This window comes from Myodes glareolus, chromosome 20 (assembly GCF_982192425.1).
Source record: "Myodes glareolus chromosome 20, mMyoGla1.1, whole genome shotgun sequence".
NCBI lineage: Eukaryota > Metazoa > Chordata > Mammalia > Rodentia > Cricetidae > Myodes > Myodes glareolus.
Genome location: NC_142045.1, coordinates 10,961,858 through 10,988,736, shown reverse-complemented (window position 1 = coordinate 10,988,736; position 26,879 = coordinate 10,961,858). Strand labels below are relative to the sequence as shown.

The 26,879-nt window shown below is 43.5% G+C and overlaps 1 protein-coding gene across 4 annotated transcripts in view; it reads right to left on the bottom strand.

The window, feature by feature from the left end:
* Rapgef2 (Rap guanine nucleotide exchange factor 2) overlaps positions 1 to 26,879 on the bottom strand; it is a 218,509-nt gene that overhangs the window by 118,141 nt on the left and 73,489 nt on the right. For 3 of the 4 annotated variants that reach the window (XM_048424899.3, XM_048424901.3, XM_048424900.3), the window contains exon 4: positions 17,384 to 17,467. In XM_048424899.3, the coding sequence (XP_048280856.1) occupies positions 17,384 to 17,467 (84 nt within the window). Of the gene's footprint in view, positions 1 to 1,964; positions 2,106 to 17,383; positions 17,468 to 26,879 lie in introns of those variants that run through there. The other variant, XM_048424902.3, reaches the window with a different exon arrangement.

The following is a 26,879-nucleotide window of genomic DNA, read 5'->3' as shown; positions in this document are numbered from 1 at the left end:
CAAAATCACACAGTGCAGTAAGAGCCTTAGGTCAGATGAAAACACCCAAAAATCTGAATGTCAAATCCATGCAGGCCAAGTGTCCTTGGGCAGCCACTGCCAGGACTTCAGCCTTCAGGAAGGCTGACTGTTGCTACTTTGAATTTTAAAGATATTGGGTTGTTTTGTTTAAATTTGAATTAAAATACTTTAAAAGTCATCCCAGTCATGTAATGGTTTCAGTATTTATGTGTACCTGTGTGTAAAACAAAACAAAACAAAAATGTGTGTGTGTGTGTGTGTGTGTGTACACGGTCACTCAAGTTGCTGATAAGCCTTGGCTTTAACATTCAAAAAAAAAAAAAAACCCTGTTGGCCCTTTTCCTTCCTAGACACTGGCTTTTGACAGGTGGCTGTGAAGAGGAATATCAGGGTGAAAAAGTATGGTGTGTGTGTGTGTGTGTGTGTTTAAAGAATGCTCATGAAATCACTAGAACCGTTTAAATCCTTCTAAGTTGTTCTATCTAAATACACTGCACAACTTTGCTGCCAACTCCATGTAATTCTAGAACGTCCTTGTCATCTTTACTATTAAACAGCCAAGAGGTGACAGCTAAAAGCTACACAGACTCACATTTGGGTTCTCTCTTCCTTCTGAAAATAAAACATGTAAGCCCCACCGCCCACAGAAAGACCACCTGCACAACAGCACACGGTACAACAGTTCACTGTTTCATTCCTCTTGAATTTTTTTGCACAGAACAATTTAAAAATTAAGAATTACAAATTAAGTCAGTTCTTCAAACCAAAATACACAGATGGGAAATGTTTTTACACGTACAAAGAACACGACAATTCTAGCACCCAAAACGGGCAACCAAAAATCACTGTCAGTGACAACCTGCTAGATCTAGTCCTTCAAGTGCATAACCAGAAAGCACATGCCTGAGAAAGTCAGTCTTACCTAGTTTGTGTAAACTCCCATATGCAGCAAGGCCCGGGACAGGCAGCAGCGGGAGCTGTTCCGGCCAGCTGACTTTGGGTTTCTGTCAGCCCGCTCTTTCCCAACTTAAGTCAAGAGCACTTTCTAATAGTGTTGAGTGTCCTGGAAAAGCCGGCAGCTGGGTACAGAGCCTCTTCTATCAGTGTCCCTAACCTTGCCCTGTGTATGGGCCTCCACATTCTTGTGTGCGTCAGAACTGCTTGGCGGAATGCAAGTTCTGCATCGGAATGTAAACTTGTTCATGTCAGGGTATATGACCAAGAGATCACAGACAGTGGTGAAACCGGCACACCACGCTCATCAAGGAATCAAAACTGTCAGGCTACAAGACAGACTTTTTTTTTTTTATCTCTTCAGTTCTGGAAATAATTACTAAATTTCATTATTCTCCTTAAAAATCTAAGTAACTGTAAATAAAATGTAAATAATCAACTGATGCCACTAAACCAAAATCAATTTATCTATTGATTGACTGGGGGGACAGTATATCCCACCGTCTGCACAAAGCACGGCAGCAAGTAGGCAGCCCCTAAGCAACAGGTGAAGCCATTAATTTTATCCTCAAAGTCACAGGAAAACTCAGGAAAGGAGGTTGAAAAATTTGCCATAAGAATACACCTTATCTTTTTAATGCTTGGCTTCACTCAAAAATAACAGGTACTTAAAACCATCGGTCAAGTAACATATAAACCGTGTGTGTGTTTGTGTGTGTGTGTGTGTGTGTGTGTGTTCAAACAGGACAGCATTACAGCATCCTAGAAACCTCCCATGGCTAGCTTAGAGACACTCCACTCCAAGTGGCAGAGGGAAGCTCAGCATTTAGCTCTTACAAATGCAGCACATACAAAAATAACAAGGAAGGGCTCTTGACTGTGTTCCCCCTACTGTCCCACCCTCTGGTCAGTCCCTCGGCCAACTTATCAACTTAAGGAGAAGCATTCGGTATCTGCAATATGAACATTTTGATTTCTAAAAATCCAACCTGCACTGTCGTCAATGTCTTTGAAGCCCCAGTACGGCAACAGCGCTGCCACCGTCTGTGGGCGACGTCCGTCCCAGCAGCAGCAAGCGCTCCCATGTCCCTGTTAGCTGCCGGCGAGCCTATGTGCTCCCGGCTTGTGGCTCTAGCTGAGCCAACATTCCTTCTGAGGCTCGCTTCCTGCTTCCATGACCCACCCACCTCTCGGGGCTGCATTCTGTATTACGCACATTGTATGGGCACACTCTTTCCGCATACCAGCCTCATGACCTCAGCAGCTGCCTGACAGACACTCTTTATCAATTTCTCTTAATTCATTATCTACTCCGGCAAATCAAGGACAAGTAAGGAAATCGGCAGCTGCTGTTCTCCTGTGAGTCTTCAAGGTCAAATGCTAACACGCGCCAGCAGCTGCAATTTCTGTTATTACCGTGGACGAAAGCTGTGCTATGAACCGATTGCTCTCCACCAAAAAGAGGCTGAACTGTATGCACACCGGCCTGAGGGACTAGCATGGTAAAGACTGACACACATTTACATCATTACCGATGGGCAGGGCTGGAGGAGGAGGCTGCTTGGCTCTTGCTTTCCCTCTTCCGGAGATAAAGATGTTCTTACCTCAGCTGTGCTAGGCTGTACACAGCAGATTCCTGTCTTGCCCCAATCTAAACCTGCTCGGGACAGTGATGTGAGAGCTACACTTTGGTAGTGTCTATGTCCTCGTGACCGATTCCTACAGACAGCTCAGCCAAACTGATCTGCTGCTTTCAGTCCACACAGTGGCACAGACAGGTCTCTGCTGATCGACGCGCTTCGGCACAGCCGCCAGTTGACCGGTTCTTTAAAAAGTTATGCTCCATAGTGGACGCTTCCCTCAGCAGGGAGACACATGCCGTAACTAACATGGCTTTTTACTGCTCAGCATTTCACTGTGCGAAGCTGGACACATCTAGTCCAATAGAGAAGGCAACTCAGCTGCAGTTCCTATCGACAAACTAATATTTATAAAACTGCCTGAAGAAACAAAGAGAAAAATACATTAAGAACTACATGATTCATTAATTAAAAGGGGCAGTTGAGTCGATGGGTGGTGACTCAGATTGGCCATAAAGCCATAAGAACCTAATATCATTTCAGGAACGAGAACCAAACGTCTCAGGCTTGAAACACATTTACATGAACGGTATCAAATCACAGCCATCTAGCAAATCTGGCTCATTTCAGGAGCTAAAATGTCTTTGTAAGCCAGGACCTAACCAAAACTTGCTCGAAACAAGGAAAAGAATATTCACACGTACATATAATTTACTACAAAGTTAGCGAGTAATAAAATGCCAATTTGTTTAACTCAGCTGAGGGAAATGGGGTTTCTCTCATGAATCACATACTTGTGGCATGAGTAAATTGACTGTTCCTTCCAATTCTACCAAAAGGCAACACTGTTTATATTGTTTAAATCTGTTTCAGAGTTTCCCTTATAGACTGAAATAATAAAATCCTGTGACTTACCATTTAAAAGTTAAGCATTATATTAATATGAGAAATGTATGACCTACATTTGAAGGGAAACTTTCTAAGGGTTGAAATAAAAAGATATCCATGCTCATGGACTAGAGAGCTGATGTCTGGCACCAGTCCAGGCAATCCAATCAGATCCTAAATAGATTCTTGACACTGATAAGCTGATTTAAATCAATATGGGAAGACGGAGCTAGAAAAATGATTCTGACAAAAAACAAAATTGGTGTTTATCACAAATGTACAATTAGGCACACAGACAAACACACAGAGGTACTCCAGATCTGATCATATGGTTTTCCGTTTTGTTTTTGATTTTCCTTTTTTAGTTAAGCATTTTATGTAAATGCATTTTTTACAATGCATTCAGTGAGCTTTTTAAAACATGATAAGATAATTCAATAAATTAAGAAATATTCCTTCGGGGCAGGCAAGATGGCTCAGATAGGAGCCACGCAAGTTTGGTAGCCTGAGCTCTGTGTCCAGAGCACACATAAAGGTAGAACGAGAAACCCAACTCAACAAAGTCATCTTTCTGACTTAAACATACACACTTCATGGCATGTATGACCTCTCATGCATACAGACATGAAAAGATTATATTCTTTCGATGAATTTTCCTAAAACAACTGCATTCCACAGGCAAAAATAGCAGGCCTCAAACCCTTCAGAAAAATTAACTCAAAATAAATCTCAGGCACTAGTGGGAAACTTGAATATTAAATTCCTAGGGGAAAAAGGCCTGAGAAAATGTACAGCATCCAGGTTAAGAGGTCATAAACAGGACACCCAAAGTATGAAATAGAAATGAGATTTTTGACTTAAAAAGATTTTAATAAAAACTAAAAGCCTCCTATTTAGGGCCAGCAATATGGCTGGAGATAAAGATGTTTACCACCAAGCCTAAAAACCTGAGTTCAATCACTAGGTCCTACATAGTGGAAGAGAGAATTGATTCCCACAGGCTTTTCTATGTATTCCCTTGTACCTTTGTGCATGCAAATATCTCTCTCTCTCTCTCTCTCTCTCTCTCTCTCTCTCTCTCTCTCTCTCTCACACACACACACACACACACACACACACAAAAAAAATACTGTCTTTTTAATTTAAAGTCTTGGCTTTTAGCTAAGAAAAATGCGGGCCAATATGCCAACGATTGAGAGAATATTTTTCTAAAATACATTCAACAAAAGAATTGTATCCAGAATACACAAAATGCTTACAAGTCAAAAATAAATATCCAATCCTTTTGTTTTCAATGAGCAGAAGCTCTGAGTTAATTTGACCGAAGAAGAAACAGGAGTGGCCAACAACATATGAAAAAAATCTTCGGCATGTGTCGCCACACCTCACTAGTGGAACACCTGCCTGGCATGTACAAGCCCAGTACAAAACAAACCACGACAGTGGGGGAAATCCAGCTACAACAACAGCTGATATAAAAATGTCTGACGGTACAGTAGTGGAGACAACAGGAAGCAACCGACATCTCAATGACCGTCATGGACGCAACAACTAGAGCCGCTGTGGGAAACAGTGTGGTGGTTCACAACACAGGTCAATAAACATCACGAAACACAGCAGTTCCATCCCGAAGCAACCAAGAAGCAACAAAAACAGACTGTCCACACGGACATATATTCACGAACATTCACAGAAGACGAAAGCAGAAGCAATCCAAACTATTTGTAATTTAGTACTTTGTGGGAGATCTGTACTACCTCATTTATGGAATTTAATGTGCTCCAGGGAATTTGGCCGTTGGGTTGGCACTGGCCTGCTGAGATGGGCAGGGAGGTAATTCTGCACTGGGAGGGTCTGGAAGGCAGGGTTTTAGAGCTGTCCAAATCTGGCCTGTGGCCTTTAGACAGAACTGTATCGATCCCTCCTCCTCCACATACGACAGCTGTCTCTATGTTTACCTAAGCCTCCCTCTACCTAGCTTAAAGTGAACCAGTGCCAAGTTGTCTATTCATGCGCTCGGTTCTGTTATTTGTCAGCAGGCATGACTCAATATACCTAAAACAAACACTGCTCATTCCACGTACCTCACTTCCTCTATATTTGTTAGAGCTGCCGAAGGCACCATTGCTCTCCAGACAACCAAGTTAAACATGTCAGAACCATCTCTAAGTCCTTCTTGTCTGTGACACTGAGTGGCTGTTTTTCAAAGCTATCACTTGGCATCCGGTAAGTTACTCTGTCTGCCACAAGGGCCCGTCTATCTCTGTCCTCAGAGAATGCCGGCTGGGGCCATCACTATAGCACCCTCTGCTGTGGGCATGCTATTTCGTGTCAACTAACCCAACCTCCCAGAAACCCTCATTCCAGTGACTTAATGGCCCTCAGGCATTCTTCAAAAGTTAAAACTCACACTTGCTGGTGGGAGTGGTTAGCAGGTAGCTCTCCTCTACAATGAATCGAGACTATGGTTACTTCATATTGACACAGTATTCGGTGAGAAATCTGCTTTAGACACAAGGATGCTTTCACACGCAAGGATGCTTTCACACGCATATAACATACGTGAACTAAGGACTGGTATGAAACCTACGTAAAAGACCTTTTTCACAATAACTCTTAAAGCTGAGACTCCAAAAATTATATAAGTTAAATTCAAAATTAGGTGGCAATGAAAACAAACCTGTAACGAGATTCTAAGTTAGTCAACTGTTTCCTTAGATGCACCTATACCACTGTGACAAGAAAACACACGATTTTCTTATGTATCATTTCCCACTCAACCTGAGATACGCAGCTACTTAAAGTAACAAAATGGAATAATCTTAATCTGTTATTTTTCTATTTGTAAACCAAATTAATTTCAGTAACTTTGTATATTTATTAAGTTCATCTTTATGAGCCATAAATAATACAATAAAGCAAAGGAAAATGTTTTTACAGAATTTGATCACTGCTCCCATTTTTAAATGACAAATGTCTTTATCCCAGCACTCAAGGGGCAGAAGCAGAGACAGGACGAACTCTGAATTCAAGGCCAGTCTAGTCTACATAGCGAGTTCCAGGCCAGACAGGGCTACCTAATGAAACCCTATCTCAAAACGCACAAATAAAGAATGCATAAACAAATAAATGTTATCTAAATGAAATTACACATCAAATAAACTCAGTAGTTTATCATTATAGAAACATAAACAAAAATTAAAATGAATCCCAAAATATCTGACTTAAAAACCTAAGATAAAACCTGCAATGGCTATTTTGGTTGTTAAGTTGACAATATCTAGAATTAGTTAAAACCAAAGTGGCTTGGTATACCCATGAGGGATTTTATCTTAGCCAAATCATTTGAAATGGGAAGACCTGATGTAGGAGCTTCTTCTGTTCATAGGTTAATGGATAAAGAAACTGCTTTGGGCCTGATAGGGCAGAACTCAGGTAGGCAGAGAAGACAGAACTGAATGCTGGGAAGAAGGGCAGAGTGAGAGATGCCATGGATCTTCTGCCTGAGATGGACGCTGGTTACAATCTTGCCGGTAAGCCACTGTCACACGGCGATACACAGATTAATAGAAATGGGTTAAACTAATATGTAAGAGTTAGTCAATAAGAAGTTAGAGCTAATGGCCAAGCAGTGTTTAAATGAATACAGTTTCTGTGTGGTTATTTAGGGGGTAAACTAGCCGGGCGACCAGGATGAACAAGCAGGCCCTCTCCTTGCAACAAAGATTCACTTTTAATCCAAATCTTCTGTGGTGGGAAGATCCAGCAAATTCTGGGTCACACCTTCTGGTGGCAGCCTATATAAAAGAAGGAAGCTCTCTCTTTGCTGCTTGCCTTCACTCTTGCTGGCATGTCCATTCCTTCACTGGCATTAAAATCTACATCTTCAAGATTGTAGCATAGCCTGGCTGTGGCGCATGCCTTTAATCCCAGCACTCGGGAGGCAGAAGCAGGCAGATCTCTGTGAGTTCCAGGCTAGCCTGGTCCTATAAGAGCTAGTTCCACAGTAGATTCCAAAGCCTGTTTTGAAGAAAAAAAAAATGTAGCATATATGGAAGATCAGCTTAGACATCTGGTCTCATGGACTAATCAACTACCGTATTCTTGGGCTTTCCATTGGTAGACAGTCATTGTTGAACTAGCTAAACAATAGCCTGTAAGCCACCCTAAAAAATTCCATAGACAGATAGATGGGGGGGGGGGGAGAAAGAATATATCTATCATCTGTCTCTATCAGTTCTGCTCCTCTAAAGAACCCTTACTAATACAAAAATATAATTTAAAAAAGGATTTATGAACACTAAATAAAATTTTTGCTATTTTACACTTAATTGCAAAAAAATAAACCCTATCATCATAAATGCGTTAGTCAAATTAAGAAACAGCTAAGGCAATGGTGCTAATACAGTGAGCGCACAGCTCTAAATGGTAACTGAGCACATTAAGAACCCACGATATTTAAATTTGTATATAGAAAGCACTTATTCATCTTAGCCATTGCTTCTCTTTACTCATTCCAACTAGTGCTTTCAGACAATTCACAGCATGTTAGAAAACGGAGTGGGGCATATATTACAGTCACTTTAACAGTTGAGTGTGATTCTACACACACATCCTTGAGTTCATAAAACAGCGAAAGATATTGTCCCAGATCTATCACTAACCGGAAATTTTATTTTAGGAAAGATATTCCAACTTCATGGAATTTTAGCAAAATCCTTACCTAACGCTATTTCCAATAAGAATATCTAGTGCAAAGTACCTATTTCCTTGAAAACAAAATTAGTTTCAACGTACGTATTAGACACACCTTAAACTCAAACAGGTCACACAGTACCTGACCATCTCTCTATCACACCTCTGAAAGCAGCCAACACAAAGCAGAGCTGTGAACCCCTCTGCAAGTAGTAGCGGACACAAGAATCAAACATTTAGCAGAGAAAATCAATACTGTGTTTCACTATATATCTCAGATCTTACGACCTCCATAAATACCATAATACCCCTTTTCTCTAAGAGAAATATGGCTGTGACAAAATGAATCCTCACACATTTCCATCAAGGGTGGGCAGGAGCAATCCCCTGGCCTCAAGCATGGATACCAACTGGCACAACACCAACCACACACACACAAACCTGAGAGTCCTGTTCTTTAATGCCACTTTCTTGACACCACCAAGTCAGGATTCAACTCCCACGAAAGCCTGTATTTATATGAACAGCACATCCATATGCTGTAGTTATAGCAACCCAATTCCCAGCCTGATGATCCAGCAACTGAACTCTGTCCCTAGAGAAGAGATGTGCTCTGTGCCTCGGAAATCACCTCAGAATACAATTCAAAGAAGAAAGAACAGTCCAAATAATGTAAAATATTTCTGAACATTTCAAGACTTTTTTTAATACTAAAGCAAAAAAGTACACTAATATCCAAAGGATTGTTGTAATATATGCATTTCACGTGACATCTTGAATGTGGAAATGAATCTGATTTCTAATTTTAGACACACCACAACTGGGATTAAGTTAACTCTTCTCAAACCACATTTACGTGTGCTTCATTGTTATCTTCACCTCATCTGGAACTCCCTCCCCGAAGTTCCTTGAAACCTTCAACATATACCTTTTCCGTGTGCCTGCCATGGGAACACCAGGAGTTGGTCAACTTTAGGCAGGACCAAGAGGACTCCCAGATGAGGCAAGACCTAGGAGAGTGTGCTAAGCTGACGAGAAGCATGGACACGGCGGAGTGTGAAGACTGATGTAGCTAGTAGAGAAGACAGTGAAGACAACGCCCAAGACGGAGAAACCCTAACATGTATACAGGAGACACGGTCACCTACTTCTTAGCCATGTGTCCCTGCAGAGTAACAGACTACATATCCCAGGAACCTGGGTGGCCTGAAGGCCATGTGACTGTAGTCACTTAAGGCATTTAGTTTGGGCACCACCATGGGAAAAGTAAATTTCTTGGGTTTTTTTTTTTTTTCCTTTCTTTTTGCTTAGAGATTTGAGTAAAGACATGAAACCAAAGCTCTGGCCTCTTCAGAACCCACAGGCTAACAGTAGCCAGAGAAGAAAACAGCCTGGTGCTTTCTTGTACATGCTGTCACCACAAAACTACCCTGGATCTCCATGCTGGGGTTCTGACCCAAGAGAAAACTGGCCCCCATGCCCTATTAATGCAGCAACACTGTAACCAACACAGGAAACTACCTGATGCTTGGCAGGACACTCAGCATCAAAGCCAAGCACTTCCTGAGAGATCCCCCGGGCTCTCTTCCACTTTGCTACTTCATTATTACTCTGTGTGTCTAATGGGAGCGAGAGGGCTTCCGCACCCGAGCAGCTGAGCTCTCACGGGCCCTCTTCCTTCCCTCCCTCTCCCTCTGGCTCTTGCTGCTTGTTCTCCATGTGACTCTGGCATCAACAACCATAGGTCATTGAAATGTGTCTTCCCCACCCCCTGGAAGGCAATGTCACCATGATACTGCTTTAAATATTTTTAAAGTAATCTGGAGGGCGGGGACAGAACAGTTTACGACATAGTTCTGAATCCAGAGGACTCAGCAAGCTTTATTTTTAGGTGACTGCTAGATTTTCGGCCCCGCCCCTTTACAGAACTTCCAAATAGTGAACCCCAAATAGAAAAACTCATGCCCACTCACTCACTCGAAGCCTGAAAAAGAAGGCGAACACCTTCTAAAGGGCACACTCATATGTGGGGGTGCTGCTGTTGCTGTTGTTGTTCTGAAAGGACAATAGATGCAGCACAGATTCTTAACAACTATCTGCTCAACCTAATACGTCACCTACAAAGTCTAATGCTGTTTAAAATGCAAGGCGAGCAGGTTGGTTTTCAAAACCTGCCACAGAGTGACGAATAAGATAACAGCTCTGACCCGGGGCCAACTGACACAAAAACTCACACTAGCAACTGGCTTATATACGCACATGTGACTTTAGTTCTATTACAGGCTCACTTATATGTACTCTTAGAGGTACAGAGATCAAACCGACCATTTTTAGGTTAAAAAAAAAAAATTCCTCTGACATCCCCCTCCCCCGACTATTATCATTAACTGACTACATTACCATCACCATTAGCTTGAACTACAAGCTGGAATCACTCGCTCCAGCAAAAATGTGTGACAATGAACTGGGTGGCAGAATGTCTGAAATCAGCAGCTCTGCTCAGCCTAGATTCTGCCACCACAGAGGCAGTCTGTTCCAGAGAAGGATTTGTGTAACTGTCAGACCTGGGGAGATGGCTCTGTAGTAAAGTGTGTGCCACATCAGCAGGGGGACTTGCACGGGACTATTCACCTAGCCAGCTGCAGCAGATCCCAAAACCTCAGGGCGGGGGTGAGGGAGACAAGAGGACTGAGGCAAACTAGCCATAGCCAGCCAGCAGTGACCCTGCCCCAAAATACAAGGTGGAAAGTGATGAGAAAGACAGCCAACAATCACCCTTTGGCTTCCACAGGCATGTGCATGTGCACACACGCACACAAACACAAACGTGTGCCCGTGCACACACGGATGCACGCACACACAGATGCACGCACACACAGATGCACGCACACACGGATGCACGCATGTAACTCACACTACACCAAATAAAAGAAAAGGCCTTATGGTTTCTCTTTAAGAGAAAGAGACATTAAGCAATGTATCTACAAGTCACCTCACCTGCTGCTGCTGCTGTTCTTGACTCAGAGTCTCTCTACGTTGCTCTGACGCTCCTGGAACTCAATAAACTAACCTTGATCTCAGAGATCCTCCTACCTCTGCCTCCCTTCTCTTAATCTTTAAGTCAACGACACTTCTCATGGAAAAGAAAGGTACGAGTTTCCTTCTGAAAGTCAATGAGGCCAACATTAAGATGGTCTGTAGTTGCTATTGCTTTCCTCATTTCTCCTCAAGAGTAGTCTGCGTTTCCAATACACGTGTACTGCTGTGGGTTTTACCAACACCTGGAGGTAAACATTACCTTAGCATACACACAACTCTCCAGATGTTAGGCCCACTTCCCTTTATACATATATACCTTTCGGACACACTTACTATCCAATAAAGTCACCCCTCTGCAACATAAAGTCACCCCTCTGCAACATAATTGCCTGCAAGTTATTTTTTTCAGTGCCATAGTTCACCCTTAATAAGGTATCACTTGATTTATAACAAATTTGTCCTTGTAAAACATACACCTAATCCTATAATTCTTTATGCAAAATACAGAACGTTTAAACTTGTCTTCAATCTCTATCACCTAAGTACAGAACCCTGCATTCACTATTTGACCCTTTCATTCCTAAAAGACTAGCAAGTTCTCAGAGCAATCCATGGATTATCGGGTAGCAGCGGCACGCAGGGTGTGCCTGCGACTTCCAACTCGAGCGGAGCACTGTCACAGGAAACATAATGAGAGCAGCGCTGCGGCCTCAGAACAGATTAGTTAAGTGTCCTTGTTAGAGCTGTTGGCTCCAATTCAAAATGTTATTATTAAGAGAACCGTGCCACAATTTTAATTTTTAAAGATTTTGGATGTTTGGTATGAAGAAAAGCACTAATTATAAATGGTCAGAGTCAACACGGCACGAATAAGTGCAGTGCATACTCCTCCCAACCTCCTGCTAATGCTGCCTGGGGCAAAACCCATCGGCAGTCTTGGCTTTCCAGTTAGCTCTGAGGTCTGGAACCTGGACCTCTCACCAGCGCCACCACTACCCAAGTTTCTGCCACTTCTTCACCTGCACAGTGCTCTCCTACTCCATACAGAGCGACTCCACTCTTTCGCTTTCACTAACGCTACCGGCAATGCCTGGAAGGCCCTCCCTCAACCCTACCTCTGTGTGCCGTCTCTAACATGCTTTGTTATGTCCAGATTGTCCCCTCTGAATACTTGCCAACAGTCTAAATCATAAATTAACTCAAAATTCACCTCCAAGAAGAGCTGCCCTTGATTATGCCACGGGCATTAAAATACCCCTACATCTGAAGGGTTCTGCTGACATATGGTAGCATTTTTCATGTTTCATAGACAATTCCCTCACCTTCCCAAACATGTTCTACGTTACATGGCAGGCTTCCCTCACAGACTGCAGGTTTGGTGTGAGATCACTCTGCAGCACACTACACAAGTTTTCACTCAAGTTTGGAAAACAAAACATGGAACCATGATTGAGACTCTGAGCTCCATCAAACATGGTCTAAAATGAGACAGGATGCCCTACAACATGAAACAAGCCCACCATCTTGCTGGCACTTCGCTGACAATATGGTGCCCATTATAAGCAGATTTAAGGCACCTAAACAGATCAACCTGGCAAATTGCATGCTAAGCCCCATACACTGGCAGCCTCTGTGTAGTAGTGTGAATGTAATTGGCCCCCATAATCTCATAGGGAGTAGGATTATTAGGAAGTGTGGCTTTGCTGGAGTGGGAATTGCTTTGTTGGAAGAAGCGTGTCACTGTGTGGACGGACTTTGTGGCTTCCTATGCTCAGGATACCACCCAGTGTCTCAACTGACTTCCTGTTCCAGCAATGTGTAGGATTCTCAGCAACTCCTCCAGGACCACATCTGCCTACACACTGTCATGCTCCCCTCCATGATGATACTGGACTGAATCTCTGAACTGTAAGCAAGCCACCCCAATTAAATGGTTTCCTTTGGAAGAGTTGCCGTGGTCATGAGTTTCCTCACGGCAACAGGAACCCTGACTTAGACGCTCGTCCCTCGCTGTCATTGCAACCCTTTCAGCACCACCTAAGTTCTAAGGTTAATGGCGTTGATGGGCTTCTTTTCTTCCACCAAGCTTACAGCTTCTACCCTGACCAAAGCATAAGCAGGAAACAAAAGAAACTATATACCAATGGCTCTGTTTTATAAAGAGGATATGACCCTAAAAGACGCGGAAGAGGGGTGGTCAAGCTGGCCATACTTGCGCCCTGTTTTCTGCTCCTGTTTTTTTCCTTCAGGCACCAGCAGGAGACCCCACAGAAGACCGATTCCTCAGACAGGTACTTCGAGGAGCATGACAAGTACCAGCAAGCCATGTTACCTGGAGGACTCTCCCAACAAGCACCAAAAACTCATGTGATGTCTGAAGAGGAGCGGAGACTGGGTGTCTACGGTCTGGGGTGTGCTAATTACATGACTCGTGAGCCACAGCTGCATCCTTCTCTTTGGACGACCTCTTCCAAAAGAACAACGAAAATGAAGTACAGCTGGCATCACCTAAATGTACAAATCCTTCCTCCATGCCTCTGCATGAGCTGTACTCTTCACAGCAGCGGAGCTCAGCTAAGTGCAACACAAGTCGGTTATTTTAAGTTGTTAAAGATAAGTTTTCGGGGGCTGGAGAAATGGCTCAGCGGTTAAGATTACTGACTGCTCTTCCAGAGGACCTGGGTTCAATTCCCAGCACCCATATGGCAGCTTACAACTGTCTGAAAATCCAGTTCCGGGGGATCTGATACCTTCACACCAATGCACATAAAATAAAGTCAAATAAACCATAAAAAATATTTTTAAAAAAATAAATTTTCTTGTGGTTTTTTTCTTCCTACAAGTGTCTGCTTTACTCTACCTGTTACTTCTGTATAAAGCCTGCATGCTGCATTTGTCACTATCATTAAAATTATTTTGACTTGACCTTTCCAATAATTATACCCCTGGAGAAGATAAACATATTTGAAAAAGGGTGGAGGAGATGTGCAAGTGAAAATGACTGGAAACCAGGTTCAGAAAAACTGGGGGGTCAGCTTCTCTCCCACACTGACCCCTTAGTGCTTTCCAGGGAGAGAACTCCCCACGAAGCTACAGCAACCTTCAGTACAGCACCGGCACACGGAGACACTTTCCTATCAAAACCACCTCAGGACTATTCCTAAGGCAACACCACCCAAGGAAACAACTCGGGCACAGCAAATGTCACCAGGTGCAACATGAAGGAACAGCCTATATATAGCTCCAGCCTGTCACTTGGTCTGAAAGACTGCTCCTCCGGCCCATTAAAATCCTGACTCACAAGCGTTTGACATGCTGCCAGAGAGAGAGAGAAACTTATGCCATGCGTCCAATGTGCTCACAGAACAGGTCTGAACTGCACGTCCCCGTTCTTGCAGAGCGGGAGCCTTCCTGAACACTGGGTTCCTTCCAGGAGCGGGAACAAGCTGTCACTTGACTGATGGCGGTTGGGAGGACGCCATCAGAGGCTCCCCTGGGCTCCAAGCTTCATTTGTGCAGCGGCAATCGCCCCATGATGATTGCACTAGTGCAACCTCTAATTGGTGTCCTTCCAAAGCCCGCTCACGGCAGTGGGACTCGGGCTGAAAATGTACAAGTTACCCTTTACAGTGACTGAACTATAGTTACTGTGGAAAGGTACAGAAACTGAAAGTTAGCGAGAGAAACCCTTTATAAAGATGTTTTAAAGTTATTAAGCAATATTCATATATATGAATATTATATTATTGTACATACACACACACACACACACACACATTCTTTAACCAATGCAAACAAGAGAGAAAAGATGACTGTATGTCAAGACTGCTCTTGCTTATGTGGAGCACCTGTGCACATAGAACCCCACATCCCCACAAAGAGGTTTAGAATGGAAAACATCACAACATGAAAGAATAACCGTGAATGAGAGTCCAAGGAACAGACTCCTTTCGTTTGGAAATGCAGGGCCAGTTCATTTTGTAATTTCTTTCTATAACGAAATCACATAATTTTTACAAATATCTTTAACTGGGGTTTTCCTGGGCAAGTTTAGAAATGTCAGTCAGGCAGATACTCTGAGGAATGAAAGGCCACATCCTGTGCTATCTGCCTAATTCCTAGAGCTACTCCTGGAGCCGACACGCATTCTAGGCTCACTCCTAGAAGGTGTAAAGCCCGCACTACCGAAGCCCCCCTGCCTGTGCAATGCTACCTGAAGGAGAACAGCAAGATCCAACGACCTCACAGAGCCAAGGGTTTTAAATGGTTTCTGGCAAATCCGGTTCAGTATAAAACTCTGGCTATTTGGCTCTTTTAAAATCATTTTATTACCATGATATGATTGTTACAAGCAGTACTGTACTGCCAATGCCAGCCCCATTATTATGACTCTCACTATTAGAAGAACAGCAAACAAACAGGCTTCCCACCCCCACTGGATCATTTTCTCAAAGGAGCAAGCTTGACAGTCTGACCTTAGGAAGCAGAAGGAAAAGAGGCATGCACACCTCACTTTCTTTCATTTGCCCTTTGACCTCCAAGGCTCATCCCTCCCCTTTCTGTCACCTCATTCAGGTCAACCCTAATCTATAGCGTAAAACCACCTATCTCCATGATTTACTGGATCTGACTTCTCATGAGAGGAAAAAAAAAGTTCACATCTGTAAAGTAAATGTTTCAAGACTCATTTATTATTTATTTATGTGAGTGTGCATGCCTATCTCTGTCAAAGCGTGGAGAGCAAAGGAAGCCGTGAGTGAATATGTGACATGTCAGGAGGGGATGATGTACTGGATGAATGTTTATTATGGGCAAGAACCAATGCCGCAGACTTAGGGGAACTGTCAAAGCCTTCGGATCCGCGTAAAAGGGAAAACAACTGACTATCGTGTGCAAAGATTAGCAACAGCAGCTTGCTCCTCGCAGATGACTGCAACGTGGCCCTCTTCCCCAACAGAGACTCGCTCCCGGGCTGTACATAATATACACGCTACGATTTCCAGGTTGTCGTTGACGCCTGTAGGTGTGTCTGTGCTTTCTTCATTCCCTGGTCACCCCAGTCAGGTTTTGAGGATCAGGCCATGCAGGACACAGTGTGCACACATGTGCACCTGAGTAGAGGTATCCACGGATGACAGAAGGGGGTGTGAATCGCCAGGAGATCGAGTTACAGGTGACTGGGAACACTTGGCATGGGTGCTGGAGATCGAACCTGGTCCTCTGAAAGAGCAGCAAGCGTTCTTTCTGTCCAGCCTCTAAGTTACATTCCTAACATTTCCCTCATCCTTCCAAAATTATCTAACCAGAATGGAGAGAGGTTAGGTGAAAGAAAGATGAGGTTATATTTTAACCAATTTAAACATTTAATAGCATAAAATACTTGGTTAAAATCAAATAAAGGGGTACTTGTGATAAATTCATAGGAAAAAAAAAGAACGAAATCTCTCCTGAAACACAATAAATAAAAGGGTACTTGTGATAAATTCATAGGGGAAAAAAAAAAACAGAACGAAATCTCTCCTGAAACACAATAACTAACCTTAACACAAGTGGGCATGTCTTAGGAGACGAGCCTTTCTGGCCACAATTAATTGGACCAGAGGTGTATACCTGCCCCAGCTGAGCCAATCATATTATATCCTAAAGTATCCAAGAAAAACAGTCAAACAGCGTCTTAGCAACACAAGGTCATAAATCAACAGTCAACACACGCACGCCAAAGTCACAGGGAGAGGAAGCACAAAGCCAATCTACAGACAGATGCAAAACCAAGAGGCCATATGGTCCACAGAGGCAGCGGAGTCAAAGTCAGTTCCTGGCTTCATTTCTAGTCCCTTGTGATCTCAGTGAACATTCTCAGCTGTCCTCAGATGTTTACATCACCGCTTCCCATAGGTTAGTTCTTCTTTACCAAAGTCATCCTGAAACTAATCTCAATTGCTATGAACAAAAATGTTCCAAAACACAGCCAACATAGGCATTTAACACATTTTCATGTCACCACGTTTTCACCCATCCCTTGCTAAGGAAATCAGAACAGCATTTGTGACATAAAACATGCATTTAAAAAAAAAACAGAAAACAAAAACATTATGTGTAACAACTCCAAAGTACTACTATGCTTCGTATCAGCAGACTAATTCGGTAAAGTAATTCAATTTGCAGAAAGAACGTCAAGATCACTGCATTGTATGTCTACACCATACCTGCTCCTTGGAAGAAACATGGATTCCTTAATGAACACAGAACCAGAAAGGAGTATATACCAGCAGGTGCCAATATCATCAGGACTGGAAAAAGAAAAAGAAAATAGAAATCAGATGATAATTCACAGCAACAATATATGTACATATGTATGTATGTATGTATAGTGCAGATGGTACAACAACCCATGCTGCTGCACACAGACTCACAAAAGGCGCCAGCATACAGCACGGTTGGAACACATTACCTTACGTATCAGAGGTGTTCTTAAACACTATTATCACCAAAACATAACTAAAGACATATTTTTAATTTTCCTTAGATCTATCAGCACCTGACATTCCAGGTTTGGTTTTTCTGTTTAATTTTTTGAGTAAGAAATACCTTCCTTTGCTCCAGTGAAACAAAGAACACACACTTGCATGGAACTCAGTCCAATGAAGCCCTTCCCTGGTTACCTTTTCCTCACACTTCTCCATCACACACAATATTTTGAGTATCGTCACATATATGAATGCATAACTAATTAGATGCCTATTTACTCCCTGTCACAGAAAAAAAAAAGTAGGCTAATCTTAGGAACGTCCTTTCCTTAGTGGAAAGAATCTTTCTGATGGGGACACACCACTATGCAGGCGTCTCTGCCTGATGCAAGCCACCCACCCCAGTGGTGGTCATTTCAATTTAGCCATACGTAGTTGGGGATGGGGGTTGTTAAATCATCCTGACCATGTAGGAAGCATCTGTCAAGGTGGCAATATTAATCATCACATCTTCCACAATAGACAACAACCACGTTATTATTATCTCCTAGTCTGTGCCAAGTAAAAAGACTACCATTTACTAGGCTTAAGGCTAGCTACAACTTTTTCTGATAACAAAAGATAAAAGCACTGTATTAGAAAAGAGAAAAAAAGGGAAGGTTTGTAAATATATTTTAATCTGTTCTCACAATGTTATCTTGATCACAAACAGGTTGATACAGAAAAATAAAATCTTTGTTTTAAGCTTAAAAAAAATTTTTAATGATTTTATGTGTACGGGTCTTTGGCCTGCATGTATGTCCATGAACAACATGCAAGCCCGGTGCCCACAGAAGCCTGATGAGAGTGTTGGACCTCCTGGCACTGGAGGCACAGCCAGCTATGGGTGTTGGAAAGTGAACCTGTGACCTTTGGCGGAGTAGGCAGTGCTCTTAACCACTGAGCCATCTCACCAGCCCCCAGGGAAATTCGATCTTAAAAACATAAGACGTTAAGGTTTACTGTCAAGTACATAGCCCTGTGTAAGCTAACAGGACCAAATGGACATGACGACTGCATACAAATAATTATTCCATCTTTTAAAGCACAACGTATGACACCAAGGTCTGTAGTGGCACAGACACTGCAGTTGTGATGGCTTCTCAGTGACTTCACATCTGTCACCTCTAAAGGCAAATTAATACAAAGTAATTGTGACGTTTATCAACACGGTCTTCCTGTCACCTGTTAAAAAACACACATACCAACTGACCGGCAACTTATGTTCAAAACGCAAGATATACCTCGACAGCGAATATTCAAGCACCCTGAATAGCCACTGATTACCCTATTATTAGGCTTGACTCTTCCTATCGGGAACTCTGTGGGGGCAGATTTCAGGGTATGAAAGTCAGAAATGGGTCTCAATCACTATTACCGACTTGCATCTGTCTGACTGGTGCTGCCCCAGTTTGGATAAAGTATCCTTCAAAGGTCCATGTGACGAAGGCTTTGTCCTGAGACCCTGGTGCTGCTGCGTGAGGAAACTTTTAGTATTTGTGGTCTAGAAAGAGGATATTAGGTCACTGGGGTTGAGTCCCTAAAGGGAGGGGCTGTGAGACTTGGTCTCTCTTTGTTTCTTGCCACCATAGAGGAAGCAGCTTTCTCGGCCACCCTTCCTCACCAGGATATAGTGTCGCTCACCATGGGTCCACGGGCAGTGGCTGTGAGCAACCGTGAGACAAAACAAGCCTTCTTCTTGCTAATAATCTCGGAACTCAAAGGCATCAAACCGCAGGGTCCACTGCAGATGAAATGAAGGTAATAAGGACGAGTTGTTCTCTTCCCAGGAGACTCCAGGGCTAACCTGCACAAGTCAAGCTTTCTGAGAAAGCACCGCAGATCATTCCAAGTACTGACCGCTTACTTTGCTCCAGGACAGACATGATCTCCTTACTGTTGCACTGCCTCCTAACGATGCAAGGTTTTACTCCAGTAAACTCATAATAACTAAGAATACAAAATAGTAATCCTATTTTAATGATGTGCTAGAAAGTGTGAGCTAAACACATGCCCCCCTGGTCTGTTCGCTATCCATCCTCTGCAGAATGGGTTCACTTTCCACTGTGAAAATTCCCTGTTGCAAAACACCATGTTCAAAAACCTGTTTGTTTGATCCTCCCGACTTTTACAAAACACTGTCTTACAGTCAATGCCTACAGCAGCTATTACCAGAGGATCTGACTTTGACATGTGTCAAGTGGAAGTCTGTCTTTTAAAATGAAACTGGAGTTGTAAGAACAATGCAGTACTGCAGTAGGAGCAGGAAACAGTTCTGGGCTTACACAGTATCAAGGCACTCATGCCGGTGCAAACGATGGTTTACAAAGTATCAAAGCACGCATGCCGGTGCACACCCTGGTTTACACAGTATCAAGGCACTCTTGCCAGTGCACATCGTGGTTTACAAAGTATCAAGCCACGCATGCCTGTGCACTCCAGGAGGCTGAGGCAGGAGAGTCTAGGCCTGCAAGGCTGCACAGAGAGACATTGCCTCCATAGATAAACAGACAGACATACAAAATAAAATTGAGATCTCTCCTGCACACACTGGCAATGAATCTAGTCAACAGAAGACAGACAGTACCAGCAGTAGTAGCAGTAGCAACAATGACGTCACTGTTTTTAGGACCAACCCAGTTGCTCTTAAATTTCATCAATTATCCACGATGCTAATTTTCCAGACTACCAATCCCACTCAATTCCTTCATATCTTTTAAATGATCATTTATTTAACAGTCAATTGAAGTAATTTTTAAACAAATATAGTAGAAGATAGCCATAAACAGACCCTTCATCAAAGATCTCAGTACTGAGCACCCATAGCAAAGAAGCAGCAAAAGAAACCTAGCCTGCTGTTGGTATCGTGTAGTCAGACAGGTGTGTGCTAAACACCATCAGTGTCATTTTAAATTTTGTGTGTGTGTGTGTGTGTGTGTGTGTGTGTGTGTTTAAAATGATGAGCTGAGAGGCCATTCAAGGGCTGTGAATAGTCACAGACGGCCATGGAAGATAGTCTGACCGCTTCGGAGTAAGTGCGCGCGCGTGTGACTAACAGTGACGGGCAGAAAAGAAAGACAAGAAAACTAAGGACACCAAATAGCAAAGCTGTTGTCACTAGTCTCTCAAATGTCAGCCAAAATCACATGCTGGGAAGACTCACAATTTACAGAGGGGTCTAAGAATAAGAACTACGCCGTTCCCCTATTTGATTCCAACACAACCCACCCTGCAATGGACAAAATGAAAGCTGCCAAAGCCTGGAAGTTGACAAGACATTCTAAAAGCTTCCTGGATTTGCTCGTCATCGGCAGGTAGGGAAACAATAAAGTCCAGCAAAATGAAATGTAAGCAGATCATAAAGCGATCATGTCACCTTCCAGAATAATCAGACAGAAATCCATTGCAGATGACCTATCTTGCCTCATGCTCAGTCAAACTGCAGTGGTAAGCCCACAATTGGAATGGCATTACGTCATTCTCTACTGTGCCTAATATAAGCCACAGTGTGTTGGCTGCTTCCCAGTCTGCTCCGTTACAGCTCTGCCACTCGGCTGCAAAGCCTGCTGTTTGTCCCACTTCCCAGATTTCTGTTGCCTTACTGAGTGGCTGGTAAGTGTAACACAAAGCACCTATCCCATCCAATGTCACGCTGATACAAGTCTCTCTATGATACCCCATTCTAGCTTTGTCTCTTCCTCCAGCTACACTAACATGGCCTGTGCTGGCTTGTCTTATAGCAACCTAACACAAGTTAGATTCATCTGAAAGGTGGGAACCTCAATTGAGAATGTCTCCAGAAAATCCAGCTATAAGTCATTTGCTTAATTAGTGACTAACGGGGGCGGGACCAGCTCATTGTGGGTGGTGCCATCTCTGGGCTGGTGGTCCTGGATTCTACAAGAAAGCAGACTGAGCAAGTCATGGGGAGCAAGTCAGTAAGCAGCATCTCTCCATGACCTTTGCATCAGCTCCTGCCTCTAGTTTCCTGCCCCGTTTTAGTTCCTGTCCTGACTTCCTTCAATGAGGAATAGCAATGCTGAAGTATAAGCCAAACAAACCCTCTCCTCCCCAGCTAGCTTTTTGGTCATGGTGTTTCAGCATAGCAATAGAAAGTCTGACTAACAGATGGCCCCTCCCACTAAGCAGAACTGTGTGCCTCACCTAGCAACATCTCATATCTAGTCGGTATCAAAGTTCAGGTAATCAAGACCATGACATGTGTGTATTATCGTCACAGCTTGTTCGATGGGACAGGGTTCAATCCCCTGATCAGACCACATGCAGGAAGCTCAGAGTTGGTGATCCCCCCTGCTGCTGGCCACATGATCCTAATGAAGTTAAATAATATGGTTCTAGGTCAGAGGTTCTCAACCGGGAGTCGAATGACCCTTTCACAGGGGTCACCTAAGACTAAGGGAAAATATGGATATTTACATTATGATCCATAATAGTAGGAAATTTACAGTTACAAATAGCAATGAAAATAATTCTATGGCTGGGGCCACCACAACACGAGGCACTGCAGCAAAGGGTCGCAGCATGAGGAAGGCTGAGAAGCCCTGCTCTGGGTCCCCAATTTTGAAACCAGGCATCACCAGCTTCTCCACAACAATACTCCAGTTTTAAACAACAGCTCCTTTGCCAGCAGAGACTGAGAAAAAGCACTAATCCTTCTCAGGACCTCTGTCCTGCCAGCCCACACTCACCAACACAAAATACTCTTTTCCTACCCATACCTCAGGGGCTTTGAAAAAAACGGATGTCCCTGCTTTTGGACAGCAGCTTTTCTCTGTTAGACTTAGTTTTCAGACGTTCAGGTTTCTCTGAGTGGCTGAGAGCCACAGTGATTCATCTTCCTGGCTTCCCTGAGTTCATGTGGCACAGCCACCGAGGTAGTGATTACTCAGGGTTTCCCCCACTAGCGTCTCTAACACATCAGTACTGCCAATACACACACTTTATGATGCCCGCTTGCCAGTTAGACTGGTTGGTTTGTTTTTAAACAGGTCTCGTTTTTTAAAGTATTTTAAAGTATATGGAGGTCAGAAGGCATCTTACAATAGCAGATTCTCTCCTTCTGCTGCGTGGGACCCGGAGAATCACTCAGGTTCCATCAGCCTGTGCAGCAAGCGCTTTCCCTAACTCCACCATCGTGCAAGCCATTGATTTAGGTATGTTCTTCCTGAACAGAACAATACCAAGCAACTCCTCATCAAAGGGTCTACAAGATGACAGTTTAGATTTTACAGTTAAGCTCAAAGAAGTTCCTGGCACTATCCTCCGGGTCCACACGGTGGCAGTGTGTCCACATGAGAGAGTACCTTGCACATTGCTGGAGCAGGAAGCCATCCCACCAAGTGTTCATGCTGAGGGTGACAGTATATTGACATAATAATGCTAATTAAAAAAAAAAAAAACCTGATCAAGTGTGGGGGGATTATTATCAGGCCAGAAGATAACTTCTGACTGACCAGCTAGTACAAAGCGACAGTGTAAGGAGAGGCAGATCCGCGAATCTGTCTACGACAGTAAAGGCAACAACACACAGGCTGAGAAGAGGGGAGCAGGAGTGACCTATGAGAACAGGGCAGTGCGGCTCACACGGCCTTCAGCTCAACACTGTCAGCCAGAGAAAGGGACAGGCTAGAATCACAGTAGCCAAACAGAATCCAGAGTTCTCCGAGGTAAGATTCACACTGTCTGGCATCAGCGAGAGCGATCCAAGAAGCACCTCTCTGTACTTCAGTGGGCAGCTAGCTGGACCAGAGCAGCAGAGAGTGAAGCCTGAGAGTGTGCCACATTTGGGGGTCAGAGCAGGTAGGAACATGTACCATGTTCGCCCGTCACATGGTACAACTGTGACAGCCCATCAGTGTGGGAGATACTAGAAAGCTAGCATGCCTTATACTGCCCCGAATATACGACCATCACAAGGTGCTAGCACCAGAGGAAAGTCAACAGAAGTCTAAAGGGCCCCACAGCAAGTGGAGACAACGCCACCAAAACCAGAAAAGCATCTGTTTCCTTGACTGTCCGCTCCATAGGTGACATCAGCCAAACAGAAAACGCCACTGCCCAGGGCCACACCCACACACTGAGGGATCCCCACAGGCAGGTCCCCTTCATTGAAGCCCTAAAGAAAGCAGGGAGTTGGCATTTTGCTCATGTTGTGATTCTGGTCTTCTGAACAGCTTAGACTTGCACACTCAAATACATGAAGTGAAGGGGGCAAGGGTGGGGGGAGGAACCGCAGTGAAAACAACTTCATTTATGTATGAAAAATCATCCTGAGACTGCTCCAGCCAGGGGTTTCCAAGACCAAGAGCCCTGGCAGCTTTTCCAACCGCACAGGCTACTGCGGGAGCTGGGCAGGGCTTCCTGTGAACACACTGTTCCACACTTTTAAAAAGTTCTAGCCCTGGCTGCCGGCCAGCATGCAGATGGCTTTCCAGACACACAGTAATTCCAGTCTTTCTCACCATAGGACATCTATTACTGTTTATTACCAAGTTTGATAACTGTGCTTCTTTCGCTCCTTTGATAAGATGTTGAGCTATAAACCCAAAGATAAAATTTCTATCAATTACTTTTATGCAGTTAATGAGACAGGCTAGAGCTCATTAGAGAAATCTCCTGCCACACAGTGGAGCAACTGAGCGAGCCGAACATCACTTCATTACAGCCATTTATGCATTTCAGAAAGAACTCTAATAAAGCTAAATAATAATAATAAAAAACTTCAGCATTTTTACTTTCCACCTTCAGAACGGCGGTGTTTAATCATAAAGTAACACAGCTCATTACACGAAAACAGATGCAAATGCCAATGGCCATGATATAAGAACAAATAACACTTAAGAGGTGAAGGCAATTCCTGTTTCCCCAAAGGCCTAACCTGTAAGGAAGCTACTTCACTGGTGTAGCTGGTGGAGAAGTTGCGAGGGGCACACCTGTGCTGCCAGCACTGAGGAGGCTGAGGCAGGGGAATCACTGCATTTTGAGGTCAACCTGAAGTTCTAGTACAACTCAAGCTGCAGAGTGACACCTTGTCACCAAAATAAATGAATAAATCAATCTGACCAACCAAAGGAGCAGAAGCACCATTTGACAGGTTCGAAAACGACAAAGTCAGTAACATCCAAGAGAACTGAGAAACTGGGGGCAGCACTAAGATTTTCAGCCTCAGGATGAAAATGCAGGAGGCAACGGGGACATCAAGTGACAATTCACTTAAGCAGCGGCAGGAACACACACAATAAGGAGCTAACAAGCCCAGATAGTGCACAGGCTCTTAATGCCCCCGTTCGTAAGTTAACAGAATTCACCTGAGAAAGAAATGGAGCACCGCACTAGGAGTTACGGAGTTATTCAATGAACGTTCTTTTCAAGAAAGATGATATGAACTGAATATGCATTACAATAAATCAAATCAATGACTCATTTACAGTCAGCACAGAGGGATACATCCAAGGGCTCGAGGAACAATCAAATTTAGACAAGCAGTCAAACCTGAATGACTTGGAAGCTGCTAAGAGTCAGGATTTACACACTATAATTTCATCCTCACAAGAAACCTGCTCTCTCCTGGAGTAACTTGGCTCTCAGAAAGGTTAAGGAGAACCTACATACACCCAGAGAGCTGTAACTCAAAGCCCAATCCGTCTCTGCACACTAGCTTATAGCATTCCCAGTCCACGACCAGAATGCATACAGAGTAAGCCTCATCAATCGAAGAACATTAAAGAATGGTTGGTATTGACCAGGCAGTTTCATAGAAAACTAGAAACAAAAATACCTTCAATAAACATGCTGGCTTGCAGAAGAACAGTCTCATCTACTCGAAGGCTAAACCATGACTTTTTTTTTTCCAAATGAAACCTCAGTTTTGTCATTTTGTTTGTATGCACAAAAACGCACATTAAAATACTTAAAACGTGGAGATTATTTCAAAATACATATCTCTGGGTAAGAAATGAAAAGGGGGGCTGGAGAGATGGCTCAGTGGTTAAGAGCATTGCCAAAAGGTCCTGAGTTCAATTTCCAGCAACCACATGGTGGCTCACAACCATCTGTAATGAGGTCTGGTGCCCGCCCTCTTCTGGCCTTCAGGCATACACACAGACAGAATATTGTATACATAATAAATAAATAAATTTAAAAAAAAAAGAAATGAAAGGAAACAAAGCCTTTTTGCAAGAGACGTAAAGCAACACAAAATAAAGAGCAAGGAACTTACTTTGCAATTTACAAAGACTGTAAGATAAAATAAAAGGTCAGTCAATGCAGAAAAGAAAAACTGTATTATACAATTATTGAAGAGGTCAAAAGAGAAATTTGTCCATGACGGGAGACCCTGAGGCCACGTACAATCTGTAAGAAGAACAGGGGAGGTGTCAGAGAATGGATACGGTGGCTCTGCACAGAAAACAAACCTCTCTTCCTGCTGGGGGCAGGAGAGAGACAGAGGCAGTGGAGAGGGAGATAGCAGGTGTTGGAGAAAAGAAGAAAGTGATGCCCCAGGCCACCAGGAGCTGCAGACTGAGAAGGGTAGCAATGGGAGGTGTCTGCCCCACAACCAGAAAGTCAAGTCAAGCCACCAGGGAAACTGCTAAAAGCAGAGAACACCCAGCTAGTCTCGCTAGAAAGTGCGTTTACAGATGTAAATGAAAAGTTTTGGCAAAACTGAGTAGTCTCAAAGCAGCTGTTTCACTGAAGAACAAATTCCTCTTCTGAAATAGAGATAAACCCTTCAAGTGCTATGGAAACTCTTCCGGAAACCAACGCTTTCAACCAGATCTGCATGTGGGAAAGGCTCACGGAGCAGCTGGGTATTTTAAGGGTATAAGTAAGACATGTGTGTACACTGACTTCTTGATACAGGTTTTAAACACTTTGTCCAGTGACCACAAATGACCAGGCTGGTCAGCCAGTTAGGAAAAGCCAGAGCACACTGACTAAGAACTCGGTCATAGCGTTGTACTGGGAAACAGCCCAGTCAGAGAATTTCTCAGCAAATCTCAGTTGGTGGCCCTCCACTTCTGAGATGGTATGTTGATTTTCTCTGCTCTCTATTTTGTTATCCAGAGAGGGCGCCACTCTGTAACCAGGCTACCCTCCTCCTAGCTCCTCCTCCCCACCCTCAGCCTTCTGAGTTAAGGCATCAGAAGGGCACACCTCCTCAAAAGGGTTGTGT